This window comes from Dermacentor albipictus, chromosome 2, assembly GCF_038994185.2.
Source record: "Dermacentor albipictus isolate Rhodes 1998 colony chromosome 2, USDA_Dalb.pri_finalv2, whole genome shotgun sequence".
In the NCBI taxonomy this organism is placed as follows: Eukaryota; Metazoa; Arthropoda; class Arachnida; order Ixodida; family Ixodidae; genus Dermacentor; species Dermacentor albipictus.
The window spans coordinates 21,603,697-21,630,393 of NC_091822.1; the positions used below are offsets into that span (position 1 = coordinate 21,603,697).

At 46.6% G+C, this 26,697-nt stretch overlaps 1 protein-coding gene across 4 annotated transcripts in view; it reads right to left on the reverse strand.

Moving 5' to 3' along the window:
* Positions 1-26,697, reverse strand: part of LOC135897947 (general transcription factor 3C polypeptide 3-like) — a 291,263-nt gene that overhangs the window by 12,780 nt on the left and 251,786 nt on the right. For all 4 annotated transcript variants that reach the window (XM_065426657.2, XM_065426656.1, XM_065426655.2 and 1 more), the window contains one exon: positions 14,836-15,113. In XM_065426657.2, the coding sequence (XP_065282729.1) occupies positions 14,836-15,113 (278 nt within the window). The remainder of the gene's footprint in view (positions 1-14,835; positions 15,114-26,697) is intronic.

The following is a 26,697-nucleotide window of genomic DNA, read 5'->3' on the forward strand; positions in this document are numbered from 1 at the left end:
TTGGCTGCATTTATCGCTCTTCTTTTCCATTTACTGACTTCTGTAGTGCCCTTGATCAAACCATGGAAAAAATATAATGCGCTAATTGTAACGTAATAATCATGGGCGATATCAACATTAACCTCATAGATACCAATTCATCTAATTCTTCTAGTTATTCAAGCATCTTCCATAGTTTTGGATACTAATGTTTAATTTCTCTCCCTACTCGTTGTCCTAACATTGCTGATGGCACTTTAATTGATCATGCATTATCGAACTTAACAGATCCACCTGAGGCTGGTATTATTAGCACCGATATTACCGATCACTATCCTATCGTTCTACGCCTGCGCAATCACTCAGCCTTATCTAACACGTCATTTTACAGAGTTATACTTGACAAAGAGATGTTTCTTGCTAGCGTAACTAAAACTGACTGGTCGGAAGTTGTATCATCTGACTGGTCGGAAGTTGTATCATCTAAAGAACCTCAAAAAGCTTTTTCGCAATTTTTAACGACACTTTCATCACATTTAAACTGCCACTCTCATTATATAAAATGCATAAAAAAAGGTATCATCGCCAGAAAATTCTTGGCTTACAGATAGCCTTCCGAAAGCAATGCAGTCACGTGAAAATTTGTATAAGAAAACAAAGAAGCAACCTTTCAATACTAAACTACTTGCCCATTATAACAAATTTTCTAACTCGCTTTCTGCACAGCTGAGAAGTGCGAAGAGAAATTATATATAAAAAAAATATACAATGTGGTAATAGCACTAGAAAAAAGTGGGAAATAGTGAACACCTTTTTAAACCGTAACTCTCAGAACGTCATTTAGAGAATGAAATGGTGCACAATGACATGGTGTACATTAATCCGCTTGATATTGCAAATGCCTTTTGGGATGCTTTCTTCAATAACACTTCCGATTCCGCTTCATGTTGTAACATGTCCTTTAAACGCTTACCTCATTCATTTTTTGTTTTTCCAACAACACCTGATGAAGTAATTTTAGTGATTAAAACCCTTAAAGCCACTAGTGCTGGCCTCGATAATATTAACGCCTACCACATTAAAATGATCGTGGAACACATCGCTAACGTCCTCTCAGTTATCATTAACTTGATTTTTAAAACCGGTGTTTTTCCACGAGAACTTAAACATGGTCGAGTCATTCCCGTTTTCAAAAAAGGTGATTGCACACTTCCACATAATTATAGACCCATTTGCATTCTTCCATTTTTTAATAAAGTTATTGAAAAACTTATCGAAAAGTGTCTAACAAAATATTTAGATAAATTCAGTATTTTTTCCCCTTATCAGTTTGGCTTTCGTTGTGGCTTTTCAACTAATCTAGCACTTACTTCTCTTACTGATTATCTTTAAAAAGGGGTTGGTAATGGTAATTTTGCAGTGTCGAATTCGTTGATCTATCCAAGGCCTTCGGCACACTTAATCATACAATTCTTTGTGCTAAACTTGAGGCTATCGGAATAACTGGTCCACCTTGACTTCTAATCCGGTTACTTACAAGATAGAAAACAAGTCGTTAACATTTCTGGGTACTACTCTAAAGAAGCTACTACTAACATTGGTGTACCACAGGGGTCTATAGTATGTCCTCTACTTTTCCTAATTTATAATAATGATCTGCCTAGTTGCCTCTCCTCATCGAAGTGTATTCTTTATGCTGATGATACCACTATATTTAGTTCTAACAATTGTATATCAACGCTAACACGTAACCTAAATGAAGATCTCGTGAAAATTTCCTCATGGTGTCAACTTAACAAGCTGCAGATTAACCATAGTAAGACCAATTTTGTCGTCTTTGCCTCACATCAGCGATCGCCCGAGCTCCTTCAATCTATTTCCATCAACAATCATCACTGCATTGATCACTGCAGTTGATCATTGCACCTATTTAGGTGTGTAATTTGATCGTCATCCCAAAAGAAACTGGCGTACGGAATACGTGTTTTAATCAAAGCACGACCACATTTCTCATTTTCAACTCTCAAGTCACTTTATTATGCTTTTGTTCATTCTCATATTAACTATAACATTGAATCATGGGGAAACACTTATAACAGTCATCTAACTTCGTTGCAAGTCATTCAGAATCGAGCTACTCGACTAATAACATTTTCACCTCGCAGCATTAACACTAATCAGCTGTTACATGCACATAATATTTTGAATGTGACTGATCTTGTTAAATATAACCTGGCCATATTTATGTTTAAGGCATTAAACAATGATATTCCAGTAACCATCATACCAAAGACATCCCTTACTAATATAAATAATACTAGATTTGCAGGAAATATGAACTTCATGTTACCCATCATTTGCACCAACTACGGTAAGCAGTCATTACACTTTTCAGCTTTATCTCTGTCGAACACATTACCATTACCTTTAAAATTGTTCAAAGCTCACAGGTTTCATACAGAACTTAAGTATTTTCTTTTAGCTTCCTCTGACTTTCCCATTTGAGTGTACTATGTGTTGTATTTTTAACTTTCACTTTGTTTCTTTATATGTCTCTCGTATTTTTCTTACTTCCTTTCTTTTCTTCTTAAGTTATTTTTTGTAGTTTTACCTTTTGTGGTCTAATCCAAAGCCTTGTTATCGCTTAATACATTCATCTGCTGCTTTTCTGTTCATTTATGCCTTGTCTCCTAAAACCTTTATTATCGGAAATTTCACATGTTGCCATTGTTGTTTTATTAATTCTAGTCATCATGCACAGGAGGTCCCATTTCAGTTTCTAACTACGGGACCTCTTTCTGTATATACTTATCATGTAATTATCCCCATTTTTTGTCTTGAATAAAACTGATTCTGATTCTGATATGTACCGTGTTGTTCCACGTCGAGACGTCTCAATACGAGCGGCCGAACCACTTAAACAACGGCAACTGAGATCCAAATAACATATTACGGACTGCTAATTTATTTCTGATTCTTACTTTTTATCACCTGTCATACATACAATTTATGCGTGCCATAAAATATTATTAGAGAAAACTGTGCTCACATAAATTAAATGCTCATTTATAGGTCGTTGTTCCTTCGCAAAAAACGCGGATACCGTCACTGACAAAGTTGTATAACTGAGTGTGTTTTTGTGTGGCCCAAGTTTATGCTGCTGTATACCAAATGCACCATCTCTTATTTCTTTTTTGACGCAGAGTTAAACAGTACATCTCTCGAATTGAGAAATGTGTTGGCATAACGACACGTACAGAGCGTCCCATCTGTGTAGTGAATGCGACTGGCCGCCTACGGGTACAGTGACGTACAGATGTTGGCACAGTGCTGTGTTGCCGCTTGCCACTTATTGTGTACGCGCCATGCGAAGTGAAGTGTAGTTGATTTCAAATCGCTAAGGACAGAACTGAACTATAAAAGCAGTTTCATTTGTTCTAACTTCTTACATTTCAGTTCAAGTCTGCCGGTAGTGGGTGCGTGAACATGACGACACCAGGCTTAACCTCTGCTGAACAGGAGCGACATTGGCTCAAACTTCACGGGCACGGCTTGAGAGGGTTGAAGCTTGTGCATTTCAACTTGGTAGGCATGTATTGACTCACTTTGAGTGCAATTAATTATAGATACAAGCGAAGGCGCTGTTGCTATATCGCACTGTCAGTTCAATGGCCGATCATGCAGGGTTCAGTTGAACGATGGTCGGCACACTGATTTTGTTGGTGCCATTGACAGGAAAGCCCGTCGCAGTGTGACAACTCGCCCTCATCGGTTGCATTGCTGTCGGCCTGGTATGATACCTAAATAAAGTTCGCACTCACTCACTCACTGATCAAATGCTTTCAGTGACCCACTGTACTGAATAGTCATTCAATTGCTGATGTGAGTGTTTTGTTGGTCTCGCATCGACCCAGTGTTAGCGCGCCTTAAAAGAGTACGAGAAGTCAGGCACGCACTGCCACCACAAGCAAGTGAGGACCAATGCTGCAAGAAGACTTTGTCAGCAACATGATGTTTTTTAAGTGTGGCCCAAGTGTAACACACAGGTTTTTCATTAAATTCGCTCGCCCTCAATGAAAGGTGGCAACTACCTGGCTCACGGTGCAGTACGAACCACTCGGACGGAGCCCTGGCCGTATTTTGTTTTCAAGTGGAGTTGCAGTTCAAGTGGAGTTGCAGTCTTGTTTCAAGTGGAGTTGCAAACATACGTTTTCGGCACTGCAACGACGTCGAGCTGTCAGTGGAGTTTCGATGCACTACACGGCACAAGTGTCTGCAACGCCATGCTCCTGAGCGCAGTTTTTTTTAATTTTCTTTTCGGGAGACTTTCCGGCATGTGGCGACCCGCGCGACCCTTCTAAGATGTTTCATGACTAATCCGCTAGGGCAGGGCGCATGTGTCATCGCGCCATGAAAAAGTCGGATTCTCGTGATCTCATGATTGATTGGTGCTTGCAGTGGTGATGGCCTCATGACCGTCTGAATTCATCTAAAACACTTTTTTCACTACCATTGTGGGGATGCGCGACTCTCACGCGTCCCCTGATATGTTGTTTTCCCGCACGGCGTGTATCCTGTAATCCGGCTTCGCTGCGTGGCCTGGCGCCTGCGGCGGTCGGAGTGGTTGAGGTGCAGTACGAGAGAGGGCGCGAGTGTTGCGCTGCTAACGCCGCCGTCAGGCGGGGTTACTTGGGTGCCGAAAGACAAGGCGCTTCCTCTTCGGTTCGGGACAGCAAACAGTGTGGACGTGCCGTGCCGCGCGTGCGCCGATCCATGCTTCTGCGAGACTGTCTCGCGTGGCCGCCTTCGAACGCACCACCGTTCGCGTGACCGTACGCGCGAACGACCAGGCATTGGGATCCAGCATGGGGCGAACATATTAGCTCGCTATCCGGTCGCGGTGAGTCACACTTCCTAGATTTGTCGCGCGCCCATTGGCATGTTTTGTGGATAGCAACTCGGCTAGCAGGCATTGATCTACGAAAGGTGCAATAAATGCCCTTGTGATTGTTTGCACTACTGTGTTGTCGTTCCCTTTTCCCAAGAGCATGGGTGTGAGAACCCCACACCATGCACACATCCTGATTATTTTTTGGTCAGTGAGCTGGTTGCCAACAAATAGGCTGTTCTTCACGATACGGCCGGTGCTCTTCGTCCTCAACAGCTTTGCACCAACTCAAAATGAAACTACCATTTGCCTCAAAAGCTGGGGAAGAAACCGTGGCCGATATCGGCATGATCGTAGGCGGCGGCCTTGCAGTTTGGCAGACTGCAAGTGGCCGCTGCGTGCGCCAAGCCAAAACGAAACAATATACTCTTTGCCTCAGCTGCTGTGGATGAAACCGTGGTCATGGATGACGACTGCGCAGTTATGAAGGCATGCGGCCAACGCAGTGTTATGCGCGGTGATAAATCCAAGAATAAGGGCTTTAAAGGTACAAATAGGCACGAAGCGTTCTAGCATTGCTGTCATTCACGTCCGATTTCCACTTATGACTATGGTGATGTGGACTCCGCCACTTGTTTTGTGTGTGGCACGTTTGCAGCGCTTGCCGAGCTCCGAGAGTGGTCCGAATTAACTGACTTGCGGCCAAATATTTCCAAAGAACGAGAGTTTGATTGCATTAGTAATGCACATGGCTGCTAGGACCAGAGAAGGAGTCCGAATTATCATATTTCCCAAATTGACGAGGGTCGTGTTAATGAGGTTTTACTGTATGAACGGCATGCTGTAGCGTCACTGAAATTTTGGTCGTCCTTATATATTACGTATATGAGGACTAGTGGCAAATAATCAAGCATGTCCAAATTTTCCATATAGGAAATGCTTTATCTCCGACTGCATGCAACTCACTCGAAATTAGTTTCATTTCCTTTCATTTTATTACCTTAAAGACCCCTTGCGGGGTATTACATAAGGGGTGGGTGGTACAAAAAACTGGCTGTGGCTTAGCTAAGGTTAAGCCCAGGATGCGAAGCATACTAGCCTTTATTTTAACGCGACAGCGTTAAGGAGCTCGTGTCGCAGAAAAGCTGGTGTCGTTGGCGTCGGCTCAGGCGTGCGGCGCTTGCTCAGGCGCACATTTCGTTGTCACGCCGAACGCTGCGTTGCTCGACGCTCACCGCGTCCGATGCGGGGCGCGTAGTCGCTGCGCCGTAGCAAAGCCACCTAGAAACAGTCTCTGTAGCACACCGCAACCTTCGCTTCTCATTCCAACAAGCAGCTCTGTCTTCAGGAGGCATCTCACCTCGTGAGTGTCTAGCAGAGGCAAGCGCAGCTGCTTATATACCGCTGCGACGCCGCGAGTGACGGCGCGAGTTGGAGCCCCATTTCTCCTCTGTCCTGACGTCACGGTGTCACGTGGTCAGCCTTGAAGGTGACGCCGCGAGCGACGGCGCGAGTTGGAGCCCTGTTTCTCCTTTGTCGTGACGTCACGGTGTCACGTGGTATTGAAGGCGACACCGCCGCGCCTGAGGAGCTGGGTTGAGCTCTAGTAATATGCTTCACATAAAATACAGGAGGTTGCCCACTGTCTTATTTTAAAGACAGAATACTCGTTACTTCATCCACGAAGGCAGATGAGGTGGTGATGGCAGCGATGTGGTGGGGAAGGCCGTTCCAGCCTTTAGCTGTACGATGAAAAAATGATGACGAGCAGGTGACAGTGTGCGCGCTAGGGCGAGCAACATTTAGTGGGTGGCCTGTGCGCAGCGATATGCGTGAAGGTGGTACAATGTAAGGTGCGTGGCGAAGCGAGCTGGTGAAGAATTTATGGAATAATGATAAGCTCGCGATACGGCGACGGTGCGCTAGTGTGTCCAAACCAGACTACTTTTAATGGCGATACGCTGATATCATATGAGTATGTCGAGTGAATGTATCTTATGGCGCGGTTCTGTATGGATTCTAATGCGTTGCTGAGGTAAATCTGGTGAGGATGCCATATGGGTGATGCGTATTCGAGTTTCGGCCTAACCAGTGTTTTATATGCTAGTAGTTTTACTTGTTGAGGAGCGTTGCGAAGATTGCGTTTCAGAAATCCCAAGGTCTTGTTAGCAGATGATACGATGTTAGTTATATGCGAGCACCAGTTTAAATCATGCGTGATCGTAATGCCTAGGTACTTAATAGAGTTTACAGTGCCGATTGGGATGTCATTAATTGTGTAGTTCATTCTTAATACAACGTAAAAAATAAAGAAAAGAAAAACCTTGTAAGGCAAATGCACAGTCTGGTAAACACTACTTTCTGGCATGTTCCACAACTGCTCTTCACCAGCTGTCAAGGTGGAACTTTGCTGTCTCTCAATGGCTTGTTAGTGACGGCAGTGATCAAAGGCATTCAAAGGCAGGTGTGGTGGCAGATACTGCCTCGCTTGCCAAAGTTGCTACAATCATCATTTACTGGTATCAAAAGGACACTTATGATTGATTGATTACGAATTTCTCAATCACAATTGGCTCGTTTTCATGAGCTTGCACAAAGAAGTCAATTGCAATAAAGAGTGCCCTTGTGAAAACGGTAATTAAACTATGGGGCGCATGGGCTGGAGCTTTCAACGCACCATGACGCGACCTCACGGCAGTGAATGAAGTTGGCTGGGTAGTACAAAAAATACGCTGTCCCATAGAGTAAGGCGGGTCTGGCTCATCTGTGCCTTGTTTTGTCTTTCGTGTGTAGTTCCTGCACTCGAAAAGTGTTTGACGCGTACGTTGGACGTTGTCTGCTACCAAATGCAGCGCAGGTCGTAGAATGCGGGCACTTTTTGTATGACAAACCGCACCGAAGGATGGCGGACACGACGAGTATACGCCAAACTACACCGAGCAGCACGTGATCCCCAAGCACAGTCATCACCATTATTGATGCGTGATGCATTGGTATGAGGGTCATGAGCCTTACATGCTGGAATTTTCAACACACTGTATGATGACCTGGTGGTGAGCGACAAAATTGGCTGGGTAGTATAGAAGTCGCAGCTTTCCGCATTAAGTTACGTTATCGCTGGGCTACATACCCTGCACCTTCACCACTTGCGAGACAGCTGTTAAGCCTCAACGATTTATTTCGCAGGTCGCATGCTGAAGACGATGACGCTGGCCATGATGATGAATATATGTATACAGATGAAGAAGATGAAGGGGTAATATAAGGCTCACACCAGTTTCACTTGCTTTGTGTGTGTGTTCAGGGCTGATTTCTCGTTTTATTGTGGTGTTCAGCTATAAAAAGAGGTGTTGTATCGTAGGTGTAGGGTAGCTGGGTCAGGCGGCCAGACGTACCAAGCCACACTTGGGGGCCCTCCGTCCCAAAAGAACAACCACAACTTCAATGGTTTGTGATCATATCCCTCACTTCTCTGTGTGTCTGTCCCTTGACAGCACCAGCCTTTTTATTGCCATTATGAAGTCACGTACGACGTAACAACAAAATCGAAACTAGAAACGAAACCAACTGCACAACAACACAACATGCACCTTATCTTAAAGGAAAGAAAGAAACAAGGAAACAAACTTGAACACTTCACAAAGACAGTCTAAGAGGTCACAAAGTCACTCAGCCATGCTGGAGGTTGGCGAATTCTAGTTCTGCGTTCCGACTGTGCTGTAGCACTTCTGGATGTCGATGGGGACTCTAGTTGACGCTCCTCTCCTCTTAGCTCGTTCTCTGCTTGAGCTGTTCGTTCAGTGGTATCGAGAAGGCCAGGGTGCTCAGCTGGCATAGTTTGAGGCTCGGGAACAACAGGAAAACTGGCATACCAGTCGCCAGCCATAGGAGCAGCTGTTGTCAACAGTGAGCCTCCTTGACGAACCGTGTATGGTACCTTAGACAGCCTCTCGGCATTCCACGTTTTGTTGTCTTCCAGGGTGAAAGCACTATTTCCCTTTTTACTCACTATTTTCAGGGGGTTCACTGTAGGACAAATCGCCTTTCCTCGAAACATGAGGGTCTTTCACCCTCACGAAGTCACCCGTACGGAACATTGGCACTTTCGCCCCTCTTTTTCTATCTGTATACTCCTTGCTGCTCATTTATTTATCTCTCACCCTCTTCCGTAATTGGGCAATTTCTGGTGCTGGCTTGTAAAAGAAACCTGGGCCTGGGAATATGCCCACTATGTCCAACATGGTGCGTGGAGCGCGTCCATGCAAGAGCACAGCTGGTGGAACGCCCGTTGTGGCATGTGGTGTACTGCGATAAACAGCCAGGTACTCCAATACTGCTGTCTCAATAGGTTGATGTTCCAAAACTGCAAGCTGCACGTAGTCTTTCAAGACCCTGTTGAAACGTTCCACCTGTCCGTTACTTTGAGGATGATAAATCGATGAGCAGGAGTGCTTAATTCCGCGCTTTCTGAGAAAATCCTCAAACTGGGTAGACTTCAGTTGCGGTCCATGATCTGTTAATATCTCATCTGGGTACCCCTCTCTGCTGAACACTGCTGTCAAGAATCCGATTACAGCCTTACTTGTCACACTTGATACTTCGGGCCACTTGGAATAAAGGTCAATCAACGTTATTGCAAACTTGCAGCTCTCCCTAGCTCTTGTAAAAGGACCGACAATGTCCAGCGCTAGTTTCTGCCAAGTACGCTCAGGTAGCAGAATTGGTTCCAGTGATGCTACTGCGGGCTTCGCTGACTTATCTGCCGCTTGACAGACACTGCAAGACGAGATTGCGTGCTCTACTTGTTTGTCGAGTCCTGGCCACCAATACTGCTTGCGAAGCCTCTGCTTTGTGCGCACAATTCCTTGGTGACCTTCATGCGCTGACTCCACGAGCGTTTATGTCAATGCAGCTGGTATGACCAGGCGCTCATCCCGCAATAGAAGGCTGTCCATAACTGCCAACTCATCCCGTACGTAGAAAAAGGGCTGCAACTCAGGCTGAAGACTGCATTTCGCCGGCCACCTAGTTGTTACGTAAGTCATCACCTGCTGTAGCAGCAAGTCGGATTGAACAGCTTCCTGAAGTTGTGCCTTTGTGATGCAGGTAGAAACAAGCGACACAACTTCTTCCTCTTGTCCTTGTACGTTTGAAAGAGGCAATCGTGATAGAGCATCCGCCACCTTGTTATCACTTCCACGGTGGTATAGTACATCAAAATTGTAGTACAGTAGACGTGCCGACCATCTTGCAATTTGGGTAGACCGGCAGCCTGTGCCCCGGGATGAGAGGAGAGTAACCAGAGCTTGGTGATCAGTTCGTAGCTCGAACTTCCTTCCCCAAAGAAAAACGTAGCAGTGTTCACACGCCCATATGCATGCGAGTGCCTCCTTTTCTCCTACTGAGTACTTGCGCTCCGCTTGCGACAGCGTTCAAGATGCGAAGGCAACGGTGCGGAGTTCATTTCCGTACCTCTGTTGTAGCACTGCTCCCAGACCATGGTCGGAAGCATCTGTAGTCACTACTGGAAGTAGCGAGGGGTTAAACAGGTGCACGGCCTTGCTTGTTGCGAGTAGTTGCTTCACCGCACGGAAGCTTTGAGCAGCCTTGTCGTCCCAGGAAAAAGAAGCTCCTTGACAAAGTAACTTGCGAATAGGCTCCACGACATCAGCAAAGTGAGGAACAAACTTGGCATAATAGCTGACAAGTCCAAGGAATGAACGTAGCTCTGTGGTGTTGTGGGCGCTGGGACATGAACAATAGCTTCAACCTTCGATTTCAAGGGTGACAAGCCGTTGTGGCTGACGACATGTCCCAAGAATGTCAGTTCTTGCACACTGAACAAGCACTTTTTGTTAAGCCGCAGGCCAGCCACTGAGATACACTGAAGAACATCATGAAGGTTTGCAGAGTGCTCAGCTGCAGATTTACCGTAGACGATAATATTGTCTATGTAGCAAAGTACACCCTTGCAGCCTCTCGGCATTGAAGTCATCATCTTCTGAAAAGCGGCTGGTGCAGAGGCGAGGCAGAAACACACTCGACGGAACTGAAAAAGACTGTCATGCGTAATGAATGCCGTCAGATCGCGGCTTTCAGGCGTTAATTCTACTTGATGGTAGGCTGATGCCAAGTCGATTTTTGAAAAGTGTGTTGCCCCTGCTAGCTGATGTAGTAGGTCGTCACTATGTGGAAGAGGAAATCCATCAACGATGATAGCTTTGTTGGCTTCACAAAGGTCCACACAAAGCCGAATGCTGCTGTTCTTTTGGACCACTACCACCGGAGAAATCCATTCAGAAGCATCCACTTTCTCGATTATGCCTGCTTGCTCAAGCCGCTGTACTTCAGCAGAAACTTGTTCCCGAAGGGCCAGAGGAAGTCGACGTAGCTTAGCGGCCACTGGGGTCACATTCACCTTGCGGTTGATGTGATGAGCAAAGCCTTTTACTAGTCCTGTCTCATCTGAGAACAAGTGGCTGAACTTCTCGCGAAATTCCAGAGGTAGAAGGTTGGAAGCAACACTTTTCATTTGCAGGCATTTCAACTCAGCCCCATGTATATGCAAGTCCAGGCTGCTGATGGCGTCCATTCCAAGTACTGCGGTTCCCTGCTGTACAACATACAGGAGAACGGGGACAGTGCGTTGCTTGTAAGCAACAGTAGCGGGGAAACATCCCTTCACTGTGATCTTCCCGTTAGAGTAATCGAATAAAGCAACAGCAGGTGGTAGCAACGCTTTCATACTTTGAAAATGCTTCATGTAAATGTCCTCCATTATTATGGATACCGATGACCCTGTATCTACTAAAAGAATCGCAGTTCGATGAAAATGCTGAGGCACGAAATGCCGAAATGCCATGTAGCAGCGTCGCACGATGCTCGGCGTCCGCTTGCACTTGCGTTACGCGTTGCTCGGCGTCCTCTTGCACTTCCCTCACGCTCTCCTTAAATTCCGAACTGCGGCACATAACCTGAAAGTGACCTGCTTTTCCACACTGTGGGGTTCTCCTCCCGTGCTCTTGGGACAAAGGAACGACAACACGGTAGTGCAAACAATCACAAGGGCATTTATTGCACCTTTCGTAGATCAATGCCTGCTAGCCGAGTTGCTATCCACAAAACATGCCGATGGGCGCGCGACAAATCTAGAAGTCCGACTCACCGCGACCGGAAGCGAGCGAATATGTTTGCCCCATGCTGGATCCCAACGCCTGGTCATTCCCGTGTATGGTCACGCGAATCGTGGCACGTTCGAAGGCGGCCACGCGAGGCGGTCTCGCAGAAGCATGGGTCGCCGCGCGCACGGGATGTCCACACTGTTCGCCGACCTGCCGGGAAAGAGGAAGCGCCTTGTCTCCCGGCGCCCAAGTAACCTCGCAGCGGCGTGACACTCGCGCCATCTCTCACACCGCGCTTGTACCACTCCGACTGTCGCGGGCGCCAGGCCACGCGAGCCGTGCGGGAAAACAGCATATCAGGGGATGCGTGAGAGTCGTGCATCCCCACAACACCCAGAGCATTTCTTATGTTTACCCTTGCAATTCGGCGAATTTGCCAAATGTTGAGTAGACCCGCAGCGGTAGCAACGACGCTGATTCGTATCCCTTGCAGACGCCGGCTGCGTCTGTTGACATTTCCGTGGCGAGGGCATGAACTCCTTACGGCGACCATCACGCGACTTCGACACTGAAGTGCCTGAATGTCGTACATACTTCACCTCCTCTGCTGCGCCGAACTCTGGAAGGCTCTTCAAGGTTGCTTCGTAACGTTCTGCTATTGTAACTGCCCTGTCCAAGGTCAGTGTTGCGCCTTTGAAAAAAACGCTCACGAAGCCTGTCCGATGCGACACCAGAAATGAGTTGGTCGCGGACAGCTATGTCGGAGGATTCCTCGAACTCACAGTTCTTTGCTAGTTCGCGTAAATTAGCAATGTAGACATCAGTAGGCTCACCCAGATTTTGTATCCTCTGTTTGAAGCGGTGCCGTTCGACAAGCACATTCGTCGTGGTTGAGAACACGCGGTCACAAATGCACAGCGCGTCTTGAAATGCATCTTCCGCCGCTGTAACTTGACTTGTAGAAGTAGTATGCTGATCTGGGACTGGCACCGTGGGAGTAGTAGCAGAGTAGTAGCAGCGTTCATCGACGCGTTGCGGAATTTACGTTGCCCCTCGACGCCAAGCGAATGCAGAAGTATGGCTCTCCGCCGAGAAGCAGCAAACTCGGTGGCACCCGACGCATCCAAGTAGGTAGAAAACAGTTCCTTCCATTGCTTCCATGGTATGGGTGGCTGACCGGGGGTTTCCAGAAATGCAGGCGGAGGCGTAAGTCCCGCGAAAGTCATCGTAAGTCCCACCCTCGTCGCCAATATGTTGTATCGTAGGTGTAGGGTAGCTGGGTCAGGTGGCCAGACGTACCGAGCCACACTCGGGGGCTCTCTGTCCCAAAAGAACAACCACGACTTCAATGGTCTGCGATCACATCCTTCACTTCTCTGTGTGTCTGTCCCTTGACAGCACCAGCCTTTTTATTGCCATTATGACGTCACGTATGACGTAACAACAAAATCGAAACTAGAAACGAAACCAACTGCACAACAACACAACAAAAGGCACCTGCGTTTGCTGGGAGTAGCCTGTGGATCATCTCGTCTAGACGGCGCCCCGTTTTAGCTTAACCATGAAAAATGCAGTCATCTCCAAAGAAAGGTGCATGCGAATGAGTTCTTTTTGCTGGAAAACTGCCATGCACAGGAATTTACAGGACCTAAAAGAATTTCTGATGGTGAAGCAGCTCATTTAATTAGGTGAAAGTTCATATGGAGCGCTTGAAACTGTTTCAGAACGTGTTGCTGAGAGAACAAGCGAAGGAAAATGGATTGACTGACCTGGCACAGAGTCAGTTATGGCAGTAAGATAAGAAACTGCACATAAAAATTATTTAAACAGCCATTGTCACATTATATGTTACTGCCAATGAGTGAATGATACCAAATTAAACTGTTGCTGCGCCACTAGTCTTTCTTCGAAAAAAAAAATAAAAAATAAAGCTACTGCACATCAGCACTAAGGCTACAGAGCTCCAATCACAGCATTTACCGACTGCCATGTTGGGAAATGCGCATTTGCAGCATAAGCATGCATGTGGCCTGCATTCACAGCATGAACACATACCAGAGTCCGTCAAGCTGAGTCACGCTGCAAACGCCACCAGCTTATTATATTCATTTCATTAGTTAACTAATTCACCGTTATTGGGCCATGGTTCTGAGTTGGTGCACATGCTTAAATGAATAGGCCCATATTGTAGCAGTCTGCCGTTGCACCTTGACATTGTGTGACTTGAGCAGCACACACGTGAAAGCGACAGTGCACCGAAATAGTGTCTGCAACCTGTCGTGCACAGTGCACGCATTCGGTACAGTGCTTTGCTTCCTTGGCAACGGAAGGCATGCTACAAAGCCTCGGATACATGAAATTCTCCAAAAATTTCCACCACAGCGCTGCTGAGGCAAGCAGATATACCACGACACCATGTGTTCCCCAGCAGGGTATCGCGTTTTGTACTACCCAAAACCTATAAGCGCGGCTTGGAGGGCTATGTCGACCGGCATTTCCACAGTGCCACCTGGGCAGCCAATCAGGCCCATATCGACAGAGTTATGGCCATACTGAAACAGTAACTGAACCCATCAGCCTCACATATATGGTGGGGGGCGACTTTCATGCTAATACTGTGGGGAAAAAAATTAAGAAATGTTACCTTAAATACAGTATCTGACAACAGCACTGGTAGCAACAGGCATGAAAAGGTCTTCAAGAACACCTTCAAGACAAAGTCAAATGCGACAACTGTGAGTGTGAAGGAGCAATCAGTGAAATAAAATTGGGCCATCAGAGAGCCAGGCTTTTTTCAAGCCAGGTCTCTTGGCACAAGAGAGGAAGTGTACACTCGATGATACTGACTGGCATGCCCTGCACTGCTGGTGGTGTGGCCAGTGCGCGCTGGTACATGTTGAGAGCCATGTGTGGGAAGCCCAGCTGGTGGAGTGCACGACCCATGTTGAACAGGGCCTCCTGGCTGGGCCGTGCATGCAGGTACCTGTCGAGGAAGCTCATGGCCTGCAGCAGCAGCCAGTGGCGACGAGCCGAGAACTTCTGGCAGCCCATGTGCACCAGGGTCAGGCCAGCACAGAGCAGCAGCAGGGGGTCCTCGTCCTCGCTCAGCAGCTGCACATACTCCGCTGCATGGTGCCAGCAATGCAATGAAATGTGGTCAGTGCGTCATATCCACAACATTCGTTATATTGAGGTACCGTTAAACACTTGAAGGGGCTTGCAAAATACTACTAGTTGGATGTAGTGGTGCCTATAATTCAAAATATTCTTGCATTAAGAGAAGAATGAAACCAATAACTTTACCTGCACAGAATAGAAGTTTATTTGCACCTAACGTCCATTGTCAACTTTCAGAGAGCACGTTATGAACCACAATATGTCCTCCGTACAGTCCATTGTACATTAGTTGTGAATGACTCCGCAACAATTGCAAATAGGATGGGTGGCCCCGCAATGCACGCAATTCTCTGGAACACCAAAAACATGAAGCACAACTTGTTTCCATTAGTTTAGCATGTAAAATACCTTTTCTTTTCGATGAGCTTTCGTAATCGAGGGCTGAAAGTGGTAAGTCGTCATCTTCAGGCTGCATGAGAACTACTTTTATTGCAATCTTGTTATGACAATGGCAATATGCTGGCACTTACGATAGGCTGTTGCAAACACCTTGAACGCAATTTTAGTTTCGTACGCAATTGCAATGTGCAGGCCATTTTCAAAGTGAACTTCTTGGAGAGAAAAAAAAAAGAAAGAAAGAAAAAAAGTCATATGTAATAGTGTAATCATTCATTGTGAGCTACAATTTTTGCTTAAGAGTATCCCATGTCCAGTTGAAAACAGGTGCTTTTGGAAGGAGATAATGTGCGTTTGACGCATTCACTATCCCTAAGTTCCACCAAGACAGACACTGCTGCCAAAGGGGTCCCTGTTGGGGTCGCGCACTTAAGCGCAGGCCAGTAAAGTTCGAATCATCTGGCAAAGGTCAATTTTAGGATATAAAATGAAAATTCGAGGCCTTTGGTCGGGACTGAATTAACCAAAAAGCCTAATTAATTGCAGTCAAATTAACGAGTCTACTGTACGCTCCAGCCTTGTTATATCAAATAGTTCGGTGATCCCAAAATCATTGAATATAGCCAAAATTCTATATAAACGTCCATTATTTGACTCTGGCTAATTTGATTTTTAACTTGATTCGATCCCAGTCAGTATCATACATTTATGCACCCACAGTTTTGTTAAGTCATTCCTGAAATTGGCATTAGCCAGAAAATTCATAATTGACTGGTTAGCATGAATGTACTTGACTTTCAATGGTGACCCAAATTATAAACCCCGACAGCAGTAGCAGTGTCTGTCTTGACGGTGATAAAGGACAGTGAATGCAACACGCACACATAATGTCCTACCGAAAAACTTCTCTGGAGATTTAGCGATAAATGCAAGTACATTAGCAGAACGCCACACCTGTTTGAGGTCGTGAATCGATGATTTCAGCCGCATTCACCACATTGCAAAGTGTTGTTAAGCGGCTCACTCGACACATGTCGTGCTTCTTCGAGTAATGAAATGCAACTGATGGGTGTCAGGAGCAGACCACTGTCAGTTGTACTTTAGAGTATATATATCTATTATGAGAGAATGGTTAGGCCGCAGGTCTTGCTCTTATTTCAGCGAGAGAGCCACCCACTACTACAGCCCCGAGTGGTAATTGTAGGTGCGTAAAGATGAGATGCACGTGCATCACTTGCAACACACGTGCATACATACGTACACACAGCGATGAAGCGAAAGTGACACTCGGGTGCTGCAGGCTTGCAGCAGGCTTGCTGCAACGGTTGCAGGGACGGCTTCTTGTCTGCTTCTCTCTTAACAACACACACATACAACCGGCTTCTCGTGCTTCACAAACTTTTTACCACTTTGACACTCCTAATGCTAATGCATTACAAGCCTATTTTCGGTCTGCCCTAAGGTTTTCAAGCAAGAATGGTGGCTCACCAATGAATGATTACAGTATTTGGCCAATTCTAGTAAGTGCCCTTTATTGCCCAAGAAAATTTATACGAAAACTGCACCTAGTGCAATTGGATACGAAAGCAAAACCACGTTCACAACAGCTTCTCAACAGAAGGGACTTTTACAACTGTCAGCATCATCACTATTGCCATTACAGGAGGGTGACAGAACAATTTCTCATGCAGCAAGACAAGCTTTAATTAATTATGACAGTTCAACACGTTAAGTTAGCAGCAATAAGGTGCATCATGTATGAACCAGTCAAATGGGCCACCATTACGTTTGTTGAACAGTTGTTTGATAAATGCAGAATACCAAAAGCGTGATGTGGTTCACACACAGTAGTAAAGTACTGTCGGAGAGGGATGAAAAGGTGTGTAAATAATTTCTATCCTTTGAAGGCACCTCTTGCTGGTTTCATCGTTTCTTGATTGCAGGAATCATCATCATCATCATCATCATCAGCCTGGTTACGCCCACTGCAGGGCAAAGGCCTCTCCCATATTTCTCCAACAACCCCGGTCATGTACTAATTGTGGCCAGGCCGTCCCTCCAAACTTCTTAATCTCATCCGCCCACCTAACTTTCTGCCGCCCCCTGCTACGCTTCCCTTCCCTTGGAATCCAGTCCGTAACCCTTAATGACCATCGGTTATCTACCCTCCTCATTACATGTCCTGCCCATGCCCATTTCTTTTTCTTGATTTCAACTAAGATGTCATTAACTCGCGTTTGTTCCCACACCCAATCTGCTCTTTTCTTATCCCTTAACGTTACACCTATCATTCTTCTTTCCATAGCTCGTTGCGTTGTCCTCAATTTGAGTAGAACCCTTTTCGTAAGCCTCCAGGTTTCTGCCCCGTAGGTGAGTACTGGTAAGACACAGCTATTATACACTTTTCTCTTGAGGGATAATGGCAACCTGCTGTTCATGATCTGAGAATGCCTGCCAAACGCACCCCAGCCCATTCTTATTCTTCTGATTATTTCTGTCTCATGATCCGGATCCGCAGTCACTACCTGCCCTAAGTAGATGTATTCCCTTACGACTTCCAGTGCCTCGCTGCCTATTGTAAACTGCTGTTCTCTTCCGAGACTGTTAAACATTACTTTAGTTTTCTGCAGATTAATTTTTAGACCCAATCTTCTGCTTTGCCTCTCCAGGTCAGTGAGCATGCATTGCAGTTGGTCCCCTGAGTTACTAAGCAAGGCAATATCATCAGCGAATCGCAAGTTACTAAGGTATTCTCCATTAACTTTTATCCCCATTTCTTCCCAATCCAGGACTCTGAATACCTCCTGTAAACACGCTGTGAATAGCATTGGAGAGATCGTATCTCCCTGCCTGACGCCTTTCTTTATTGGGATTTTGTTGCTTTCTTTATGGAGGACTACGGTGGCTGTGGAGCCGCTATAGATATTTTTCAGTATTTTTACATATGGCTCGTCTACACCCTGCTTCCGTAATGCCTCCATGACTGCTGAGGTTTCGACAGAATCAAATGCTTTCTCGTAATCAATGAAAGCTATATATAAGGGTTGGTTATATTCCGCACATTTCTCTATCACCTGATTGATAGTGTGAATATGATCTATTGTTGAGTAGCCTTTACGGAATCCTGCCTGGTCCTTTGCTTGACAGAAGTCTAACGTGTTCCTGATTCTATTTGCGATTACCTTAGTAAATAGTTTGTAGGCAACGGACAGTAAGCTGATCGGTCTATAATTTTTCAAGTCTTTGGCGTCCCCTTTCTTATGGATTAGGATTACGTTAGCATTTTTCCAAGATTCCGGTACGCTCGACGTTATGAGGCATTGCGTATACAGGGTGGCCAGTTTCTCTAGAACAATCTGCCCACTATCCTTCAGTAAGTCTGCTGTTACCTGATCCTCCCCAGCTGCCTTCCCCCTTTGCATATCTCCCAAGGCATTCTTTACTTCTTCCGGCGTTACCTTTGGGATTTCGAATTCCTCTAGACTATTTTCTCTTTCATTATCGTCATGGGTGGCACTGGCACTGTATAAATCTCTATAGAACTCCTCAGCCACTTGTACTATCTCATCCATATTAGTAATGATATTGCCGGCTTTGTCTCTTAACGCATACATCTGATTCTTGCCAATTCCTAGTTTCTTCTTCACTGTTTTTAGGCTTCCTCCGTTCCTGAGAGCATGTTCAATTCTATCCATATTATACTTCCTTATGTCAGCTGTCTTACGCTTGTTGATTAACTTCGAAAGTTCTGCCAGTTCTATTCTCGCTGTAGGGTTAGAGGCTTTCATACATTGGCGTTTCTTGATGAGATCTTTCGTCTCCTGCGATAGTTTACTGGTATCCTGCCTAACGGAGTTACCGCCCACTTCCATTGCACACTCCTTAATGATATCCACAAGATTGTCGTTCATTGCTTCAACACTAAGGTCCTCTTTCTGAGTTAAAGCCGAATACCTGTTCTGAAGCGTGATCTGGAATTCCTCTATTTTCCCTCTTACCGCTAACTCATTGATCGGCTTCTTATGTACCAGTTTCTTCCGTTCCCTCCTCAGGTCTAGGCTAATTCGAGTTCTTACCATCCTGTAGTCACTGCAGCGCACCTTGCCGAGCACGTCCACATCTTGTATGATGCCAGGGTTAGCGCAGAATATGAGGTATATTTCATTTCTAGTCTCGCCGTTCGGGCCCCTCCACGTCCACTTTCGGCTATCCCGCTTGCGGAAGAAGGTATTCATTATCCTCATATTATTCTGTTCTGCAAACTCTACTAATAACTCCCCCCTGATATTCCTAGTGCCTATGCCATATTCCCCCACTGCCTTGTCTCCAGCCTGCTTTTTGCCTACCTTGGCATTAAAGTCACCCATTAGTATAGTGTATTTAGTTTTCACTCTACCCATGGCCGATTCCACGTCTTCATAGAAGCTTTCGACTTCCTGGTCATCATGACTGGATGTAGGGGCGTAGACCTGTACAATCTTCATTTTGTACCTCTTATTAAGTTTCACAACAAGACCTGCCACCCTCTCGTTAATGCTATAGAATTCCTGTATGTTACCAGCTATATTCTTATTAATCAGGAATCCGACGCCTAGTTCCCTTCTCTCTGCGAAGCCCCGGTAGCACAGGACGTGCCCGCTTTTTAGCACTGTATAGGCTTCTTTTGGCCTCCTAACTTCACTGAGCCCTATTATATCCCATTTACTGCCCTCTAATTCCTCCAATAGCACTGCTAGACTCGCCTCACTAGATAACGTTCTAGCGTTAAACGTTGCCAGGTTCATATTCCAATGGCGGCCTGTCCGGAGCCAGTGATTCTTAGCACCCTCTGCAGCGTCGCAGGTCTGACCGCCGCCGTGGTCAGTTGCTTCGCAGCTGCTGGGGACTGAGGGCCGGGGTTTGATTGTGTTGTTCATATAGGAGGTTGTGGCCAAGTACTGCACCAGGGCGGCCAATCCTGCTCTGGTGAGGGAGTGCGTTACTGGTTCTGGTCACCGGGATCAGGCCACACTCCAGGCCTGTTTATGCAATTTTATCAACACGCGGATTTTTTTTTTTAATCCAGTGGAAAATTGCCGACACCGGGATTCGAACCACGGACCTCTTGCACGTGAGGCGGGTGTTCTACCTCTACGCCACCGCTGCACCGCAGGAATCAGAGGCAAGCTAATCAGAGGCAAGAATCAGAGGCAAGCTAATTTCTTTCCTGTTAAGCAATCAGGTGCGCATTAGATGTCTACTTTGTTTAGGAGCTACAGTGACATCATTTCTATACCGCTAGCTGGGCGAGCACACGCTTAGCACACACACCTGGAGAACAGAAAGGGCAAGGTGCGTTTTCTCGGGATTTCTACTTTAGTTTTCTAATTTTCACTCACAGAAAATAGGTCGGCATCAGAGCTGGGGGTGAGTTATAATTGGGCAAATAATGTCAAATGCTTACCTGTCTTTGGCTGTTTCCTCTCCCTGTTTGTACTTCAATATGCTGGATAAGTCTACCAATTTTGACGGTCCTGTCAAGGACTAAATAAAAGTACCAATCATTCATATTGTGAGACAACGATTAGGCCACAGGTCTTCCTTTTATTTCAGTGAGCGAGCCACCCACTTTTACGGCTCCATGTATGTACAGATGAGGAAAATGAAATACACATGCAGCGCTCACACCAATTTCCCCTGTGCACTGAAGCAGGCAACTCCGCCCCAACTTAGAATGGCAAAAGCCGAACAAACTGAGACGTGAAACGTAAATGATCTCGGAACCACGCAACAATGGTCGGAAGGAACTTCAATGGAAGTGACACGGTAGTTCACAAGGGAGGTTTGTTCTTTAATGATGTAGAGTCCTAGAAGATGCGAGAGGAACTTCTCACACCAGCCTGGGGTACGAACGGGTGTCCAGAGCAGTACCTCATCTATGGGTTGAAAGGAAACTTCACGTTGAGAGCTATCGTAATGTTGCTTGCGGTCTTGTTGGCTGGCTTCTGTATTGAGTCGAGCACATCGTCAACATTAATCAATTCTTGAAACGAACCGTTTGGACACAGACCCCAAGGAGCCAGTAGGGACATTAAAGAAAGAGGCACCGAGTGTAAACGTCGGCGAACGGCCATAAATGAGGTAGACAGGGGAGCACCCAGTATTTCATTGAACAATGGGGTTATGCGCAAACATCACAAATGGAAGAATTGTGTCCATGTTGTTGTGGTCTGGTTCGATATATATAGATATTATGACGTAGATAAAGATTGGCAAAATTATATTTACAAAATATACAGAGAAGTCACAGCCAGGATGGCAGAATAACCACAAAACACAAACGAGCTCTTTCGAATGTCCTCTTCGTCATCCTGCTGAGCACCTTCTTCAGAATGTGGGAATGGCATGTAACATAACCCCTGGCGGTCGGAGCGCTGTCTTGGCACTTAGACAAGGGATGGGCTGTAGGCTGAAACGTACGGCTTGAGATAGGACACATGCGCGACATTGGTGGGGGGCAATGAAAATCATGAGTTACCATCTAATTGGGTGATCACGTATGTTGCCTCAGTGAGCTGGCGTAAAACCTTATAGGGTACAGAGTTGTGGGAAAGAAGTTTCGAAGACAGGCAGACAAGGTGGCAAGAGGTCCAAAGGAGGACTAAGGAGGTTGGCTCAAAGTGATCGGTTCTGTGGTGGCTATCGTAACAGGGCTTTTGAGTCAGCTGCGAGGCAGAGAGACCGTCTCGTGCAATGTGACGAGCCATGTGAGTATGAACATATTATCACGGGCATATTCTGTAGCAGTCTGCGGAGATGATGGAAGTAGTGTCTCTAAAGGCAATGTGGGGTGGCGGCCAAACAAGAGATAAATGGGGGAAAAGCCGGCAGTGTCAAGGCGGGATGAGTTGTGTGCAAATGTCACATAAGCCAAACTTTCGTCCCAATCATGGTGACCTGCTGAAACGTACATGGATAACATTGTGATGAGCGTGCGGCTGACGTGTTCCATAAGTCCATTATCTACGAGTGGTAGGTGGTGGTTAGCTTGTCATGTGTGGAACAAGAGCGAGTAATATCGTTGACAACGTGCGCAAGAACGTGATCTGCGAGCAGCTGCCATGGAGAGCCATGGTGGAGGATGACGTTGTGAAGCAGGAAGTCAAGAACGTCCGTGGCACAACTGGTCAGCAGTGGCCATGTGATGGCGTATTGTGTCGTGTAGTCAGTAGCTACGACGATCCACTTGTTCCCCCCCAAAAAAGTCAGAAATGGCCCAACGAGATCAAGGCCAATGCGATAGAACGAACTAGTTGGAATGTCTATAGGCTAAAGTGGGCCGGCAGGCTGCAAGGATGAACGCTTGCGACACTGGCAGGACTCGCAACCACAAACATACCGGCACACAGAATGGTGAAGGCCTAGCCAATAATATCGAAGCCACATGCAGTCGTATGTATGGGATACTCCGAGGTAGCCGGCTGTTGAGACATCATGGAGCTGGTGGAGAAGAGTAGAATGGAGGGTCGTAGATACTACAAGGGGAAGCTAGGGACCGTCAGAGTTGGTATTGCGGCGGTAGAGAATGTTTTCGCAAAGAACAAACAGGTGGAGGGATGGGTTGGAGGGATTAGAGCGTAGACGATCGATGATGGACCACAAGTTTGCATCACTGAACTGTTAATTGCGTATATCACTCAAGTCAGAGATGGCGAGAATGCAGGTGTTGGAATCATGGGCTGTGGAATCAGGAGGTTCCATAGGATGACGTGATGGGCAATCGGCATCCTGGTGCATGAAGCCGGACTTGTAAATGACATCAAAGCTGTATTCTTGGAGCTTTAGCACCTGGCGACCAAGGGGTCCAGTTGGGTCTTCGAGGGATGAGAGCCAGCACAGCGCACGGTGGTCCGTGATGCCCGAGAAGGTGCAGCCAAACAAGTATGGTCAAAATTTTACGACTGCCCAAACTAGAACAAGGCATTCACATTCAGTGATGGAGAACTTGCACTCTGAAGGGGAGAGGAGGTGACTGGTGTAGGCGATGACACGGTCTTGGCCTTGTTGCTGCTGTGCGAGGATAGCGTCAATGTCGTGTCCGCTGACGTCCGTTCGTACCTGTGTAGGCACTGTGGGGTCCAAATGCACCAGGATGGGAGGAGTAGTAAGCAGTCTGGTGAGTGTTTGGAATGCATCGGCTTGTTGAGGACCCCATGAATATGTGCGTTCCTTCTTCAGGAGCTGGAGCTGTGTCAGCGGATGGGCAATGTCGGGGAAGTTCTTGACAAAGTGTAGGAAGAAAGAACACAAGCCAACAAAGCTCCGGAAGTCTTTAGTCGAATGCAGTACAGGGAACTCTTTCACGACACGAATTTTATTGGGATCAGGTTGGACACTGCAAGAACTCACACGGTGGCCTAGGACAGTAATTTCACGACAGCCAAAGCTGCACTTTGAAGAGTTTAATTGAAGGCCAGTACATCGCAAAACGCCAAGTACTGCCGATAGGAGAGTTAGGTGGCTCTCAGATGTTGTTTAAAAAAAAAGGATCACATCATCTAGATAACAGAGGCATGTCGACCATTTGTAGCCATGAAGCAGAGTCCATCATTCTTTCAAACACGGTGGGGGCGTTACATAAACCAAAAAGCATAGCCTTAAGTTGAAAAAGACCGTCGGGTGTAACAAATGCAGTCTTTTTGCGGTCCAGGTCCTCGACAGAAATCCGCCAATATCCTGAGCGGAGGTCGACGGATGAGAAGTAGGTAGACCTGTGAAGACAGTTGAGGATGTCATCAATCTGTGGCAGTGGTTAAACATCCTTTTGTGTGACTTTGTTCAAGTGCCGGTAGTCGATGCAGTAGCACCAGCTGCCATCCTTCTTTACTAGGACGACAGGTGATACCCAGGGACTACAGGAAGGTTCAATGACATTTATGGCGAGCATCTTGTCGACCTCGCGCTGAATCACTTGCCGCTCAGCATGGGACATGCGATAGGGACGTCGTCGGATGGGGCTGGCGTCTCCAATATGAATCCAATGGCTTATGATGGATGTCTGGCCCAACTGGTGGTCGCCAAAGTCAAAGATGTCATGACAGGACATCAACAGGTGCCGGAGATTGGCAGCTTGTGCTGAGGCGAAGTCAGGCACTATCATTTTGTCAAAACTGGCATCGGTTGAACTGGACGAGAAGATGGGCGTAGCGGAAGACGAAGAATTGTCTGCAGCGAATGCAGAAATGGCATGCTTATCGACAGAAGAGACGTTGGCCAGAGCCATGCCTACTGGGATAATTTGCGTGGACCAGCTAACATTCAAGATGGGCAGTGACACTGTGTTATTAGTGATGGTAATGAGGGTGTGGCGAACGATAATATCTCGGGCAAATAGAACATCGGATATTGGAGTCAACAAGTAATAACCATTGGAAATGAAAGGTAGGGAAGTCAAGTTCACATACATAACAGCTTGAGGTGGCAGTCGAACGTGATCAACAGAGCACAAATGCGGTTGACGTGTGGTCGGAGCGTCAGAGTGAAGAGGCAGGTCGAGCTGGAGCACACCACTTTCACAATCAGACGGGGCAGAATGGGCTGAAAGTCCATGCCGGTTAATGAGCTCATGGGAGCACTGCTTGAGCACAGCAAGTAGCACAGTCGTTCAGTGGTCGGCGACACTGATGCGTACTGAGCACGTCCCAAGGACATGAAGCATGTGTCCATCGGCGACAAAAAAGGTTGACAAGATGGGTGGTGTGAGGACCTCCTTCAAGCAATGATGGGGCTCTGAACACACCACAGATATCTATGCACCCGTGTCAACAAAAGCAGCAATGCGTACACCATCCCCTTTAACGTCTACTAGGTTATGTCTAGTCGGCAGTGTGGTCAGAGGATTTTGCGGACAGGTTGTTAATGCAGCGTCACTTCCGGGCGCTGCATCATTTAGTTTTCCAAAGGCAAATGTCTAATTGGCGACGATGGACGGCGGAATTAGGGTGAACGAGATGACGGATAGCGAGAGAGCAGCGAACGGGACTGGTGTCCACGCGGAGATGGTGAGCGTCGATATGACATGGTGGGAGCGTCATTGCTGGTGGTATGTGATAGTGCGAAGTGAGGTTTTCAAACCTCACTTCGCACTATCGCACTATGGGCATAAGGTGCATGAGGAGGCCAGGACCAACAGCTGTTGCAATAGCGTACCACGTGACCTATACGATGGCAGCTAAGGCGAGTAGGCCAGTAATGGGCAGTCCTCCATTTGGCCAGATAGTGACGACGTAGTGGGGGCCTCAGGCCTTGGGCATGGGAGACCTGGAGATGGTCAGTCGGGCGTGAAAAAGCGACAACACAGAGTCCAAGCCAAGACTGGACAGCTCCTGATGAACAATGGCTTGGACAAGTGGTATCATAGGGGACGTAGACTCAATGGTGTAGGGGCACGTGGAAGCAGGAGACATGGCCTCAATTTCATCTCAGATAATTTTGGCAACATGCTCTGGGTGGGCGGTACCTGTGGTGTAGGTACATCTTTGCACGATGATGTTACTGTCATTTTAGACAGCTGTATGAACTGGTGAGCGATGCGTCGGGTTTTGGCATTCTCAAAATGCCTGCACTCCCGTATTACGGAGTCGATCATGTTGCAGTCCTTGCAAATGAGCACATTGAATGCATCATCTGCTATTCCTTTTGAAAACATGACAAAATATGACATTTCTTAAGACGAAGGGCCAGCATGTCCTGTATATAAGACAGATAGGACTCCATAGATGTTTGGGTACGTGATGCCAGTGCCTTCTTCACCACGGCCATACAACCAATGGCCTTTTCAAACAGATCACGCTTCTTTTGCTTGCAGAAATCCCAACTTCTGATTTCAGCTTTATGATTCCCAAACCAGACCATTGCTGTTCCTTGTAAGTAAAATATAACATTCGCTAGCATGACCGCATCATCCCATTGGGTATTTTTACTTACATGCTCGTATAGGGTAAACCAGTCATCAATATTGACGTCATCGGTTCTGGTAAATGTGCCTGGATCTCTTTGCTGCGCAAGGACAACTGTTGACATTACCACCACTAAGGAAGAGGCCGCCTCTTCTGCCACTGTGGAAAAACCCAAGCGACGGACGCTGCGGAGCTACGTCGTAACGAGTTCTTACTCCACACCTCCACCAAAAATGTGATGTAGACAAAGATTAGGGAA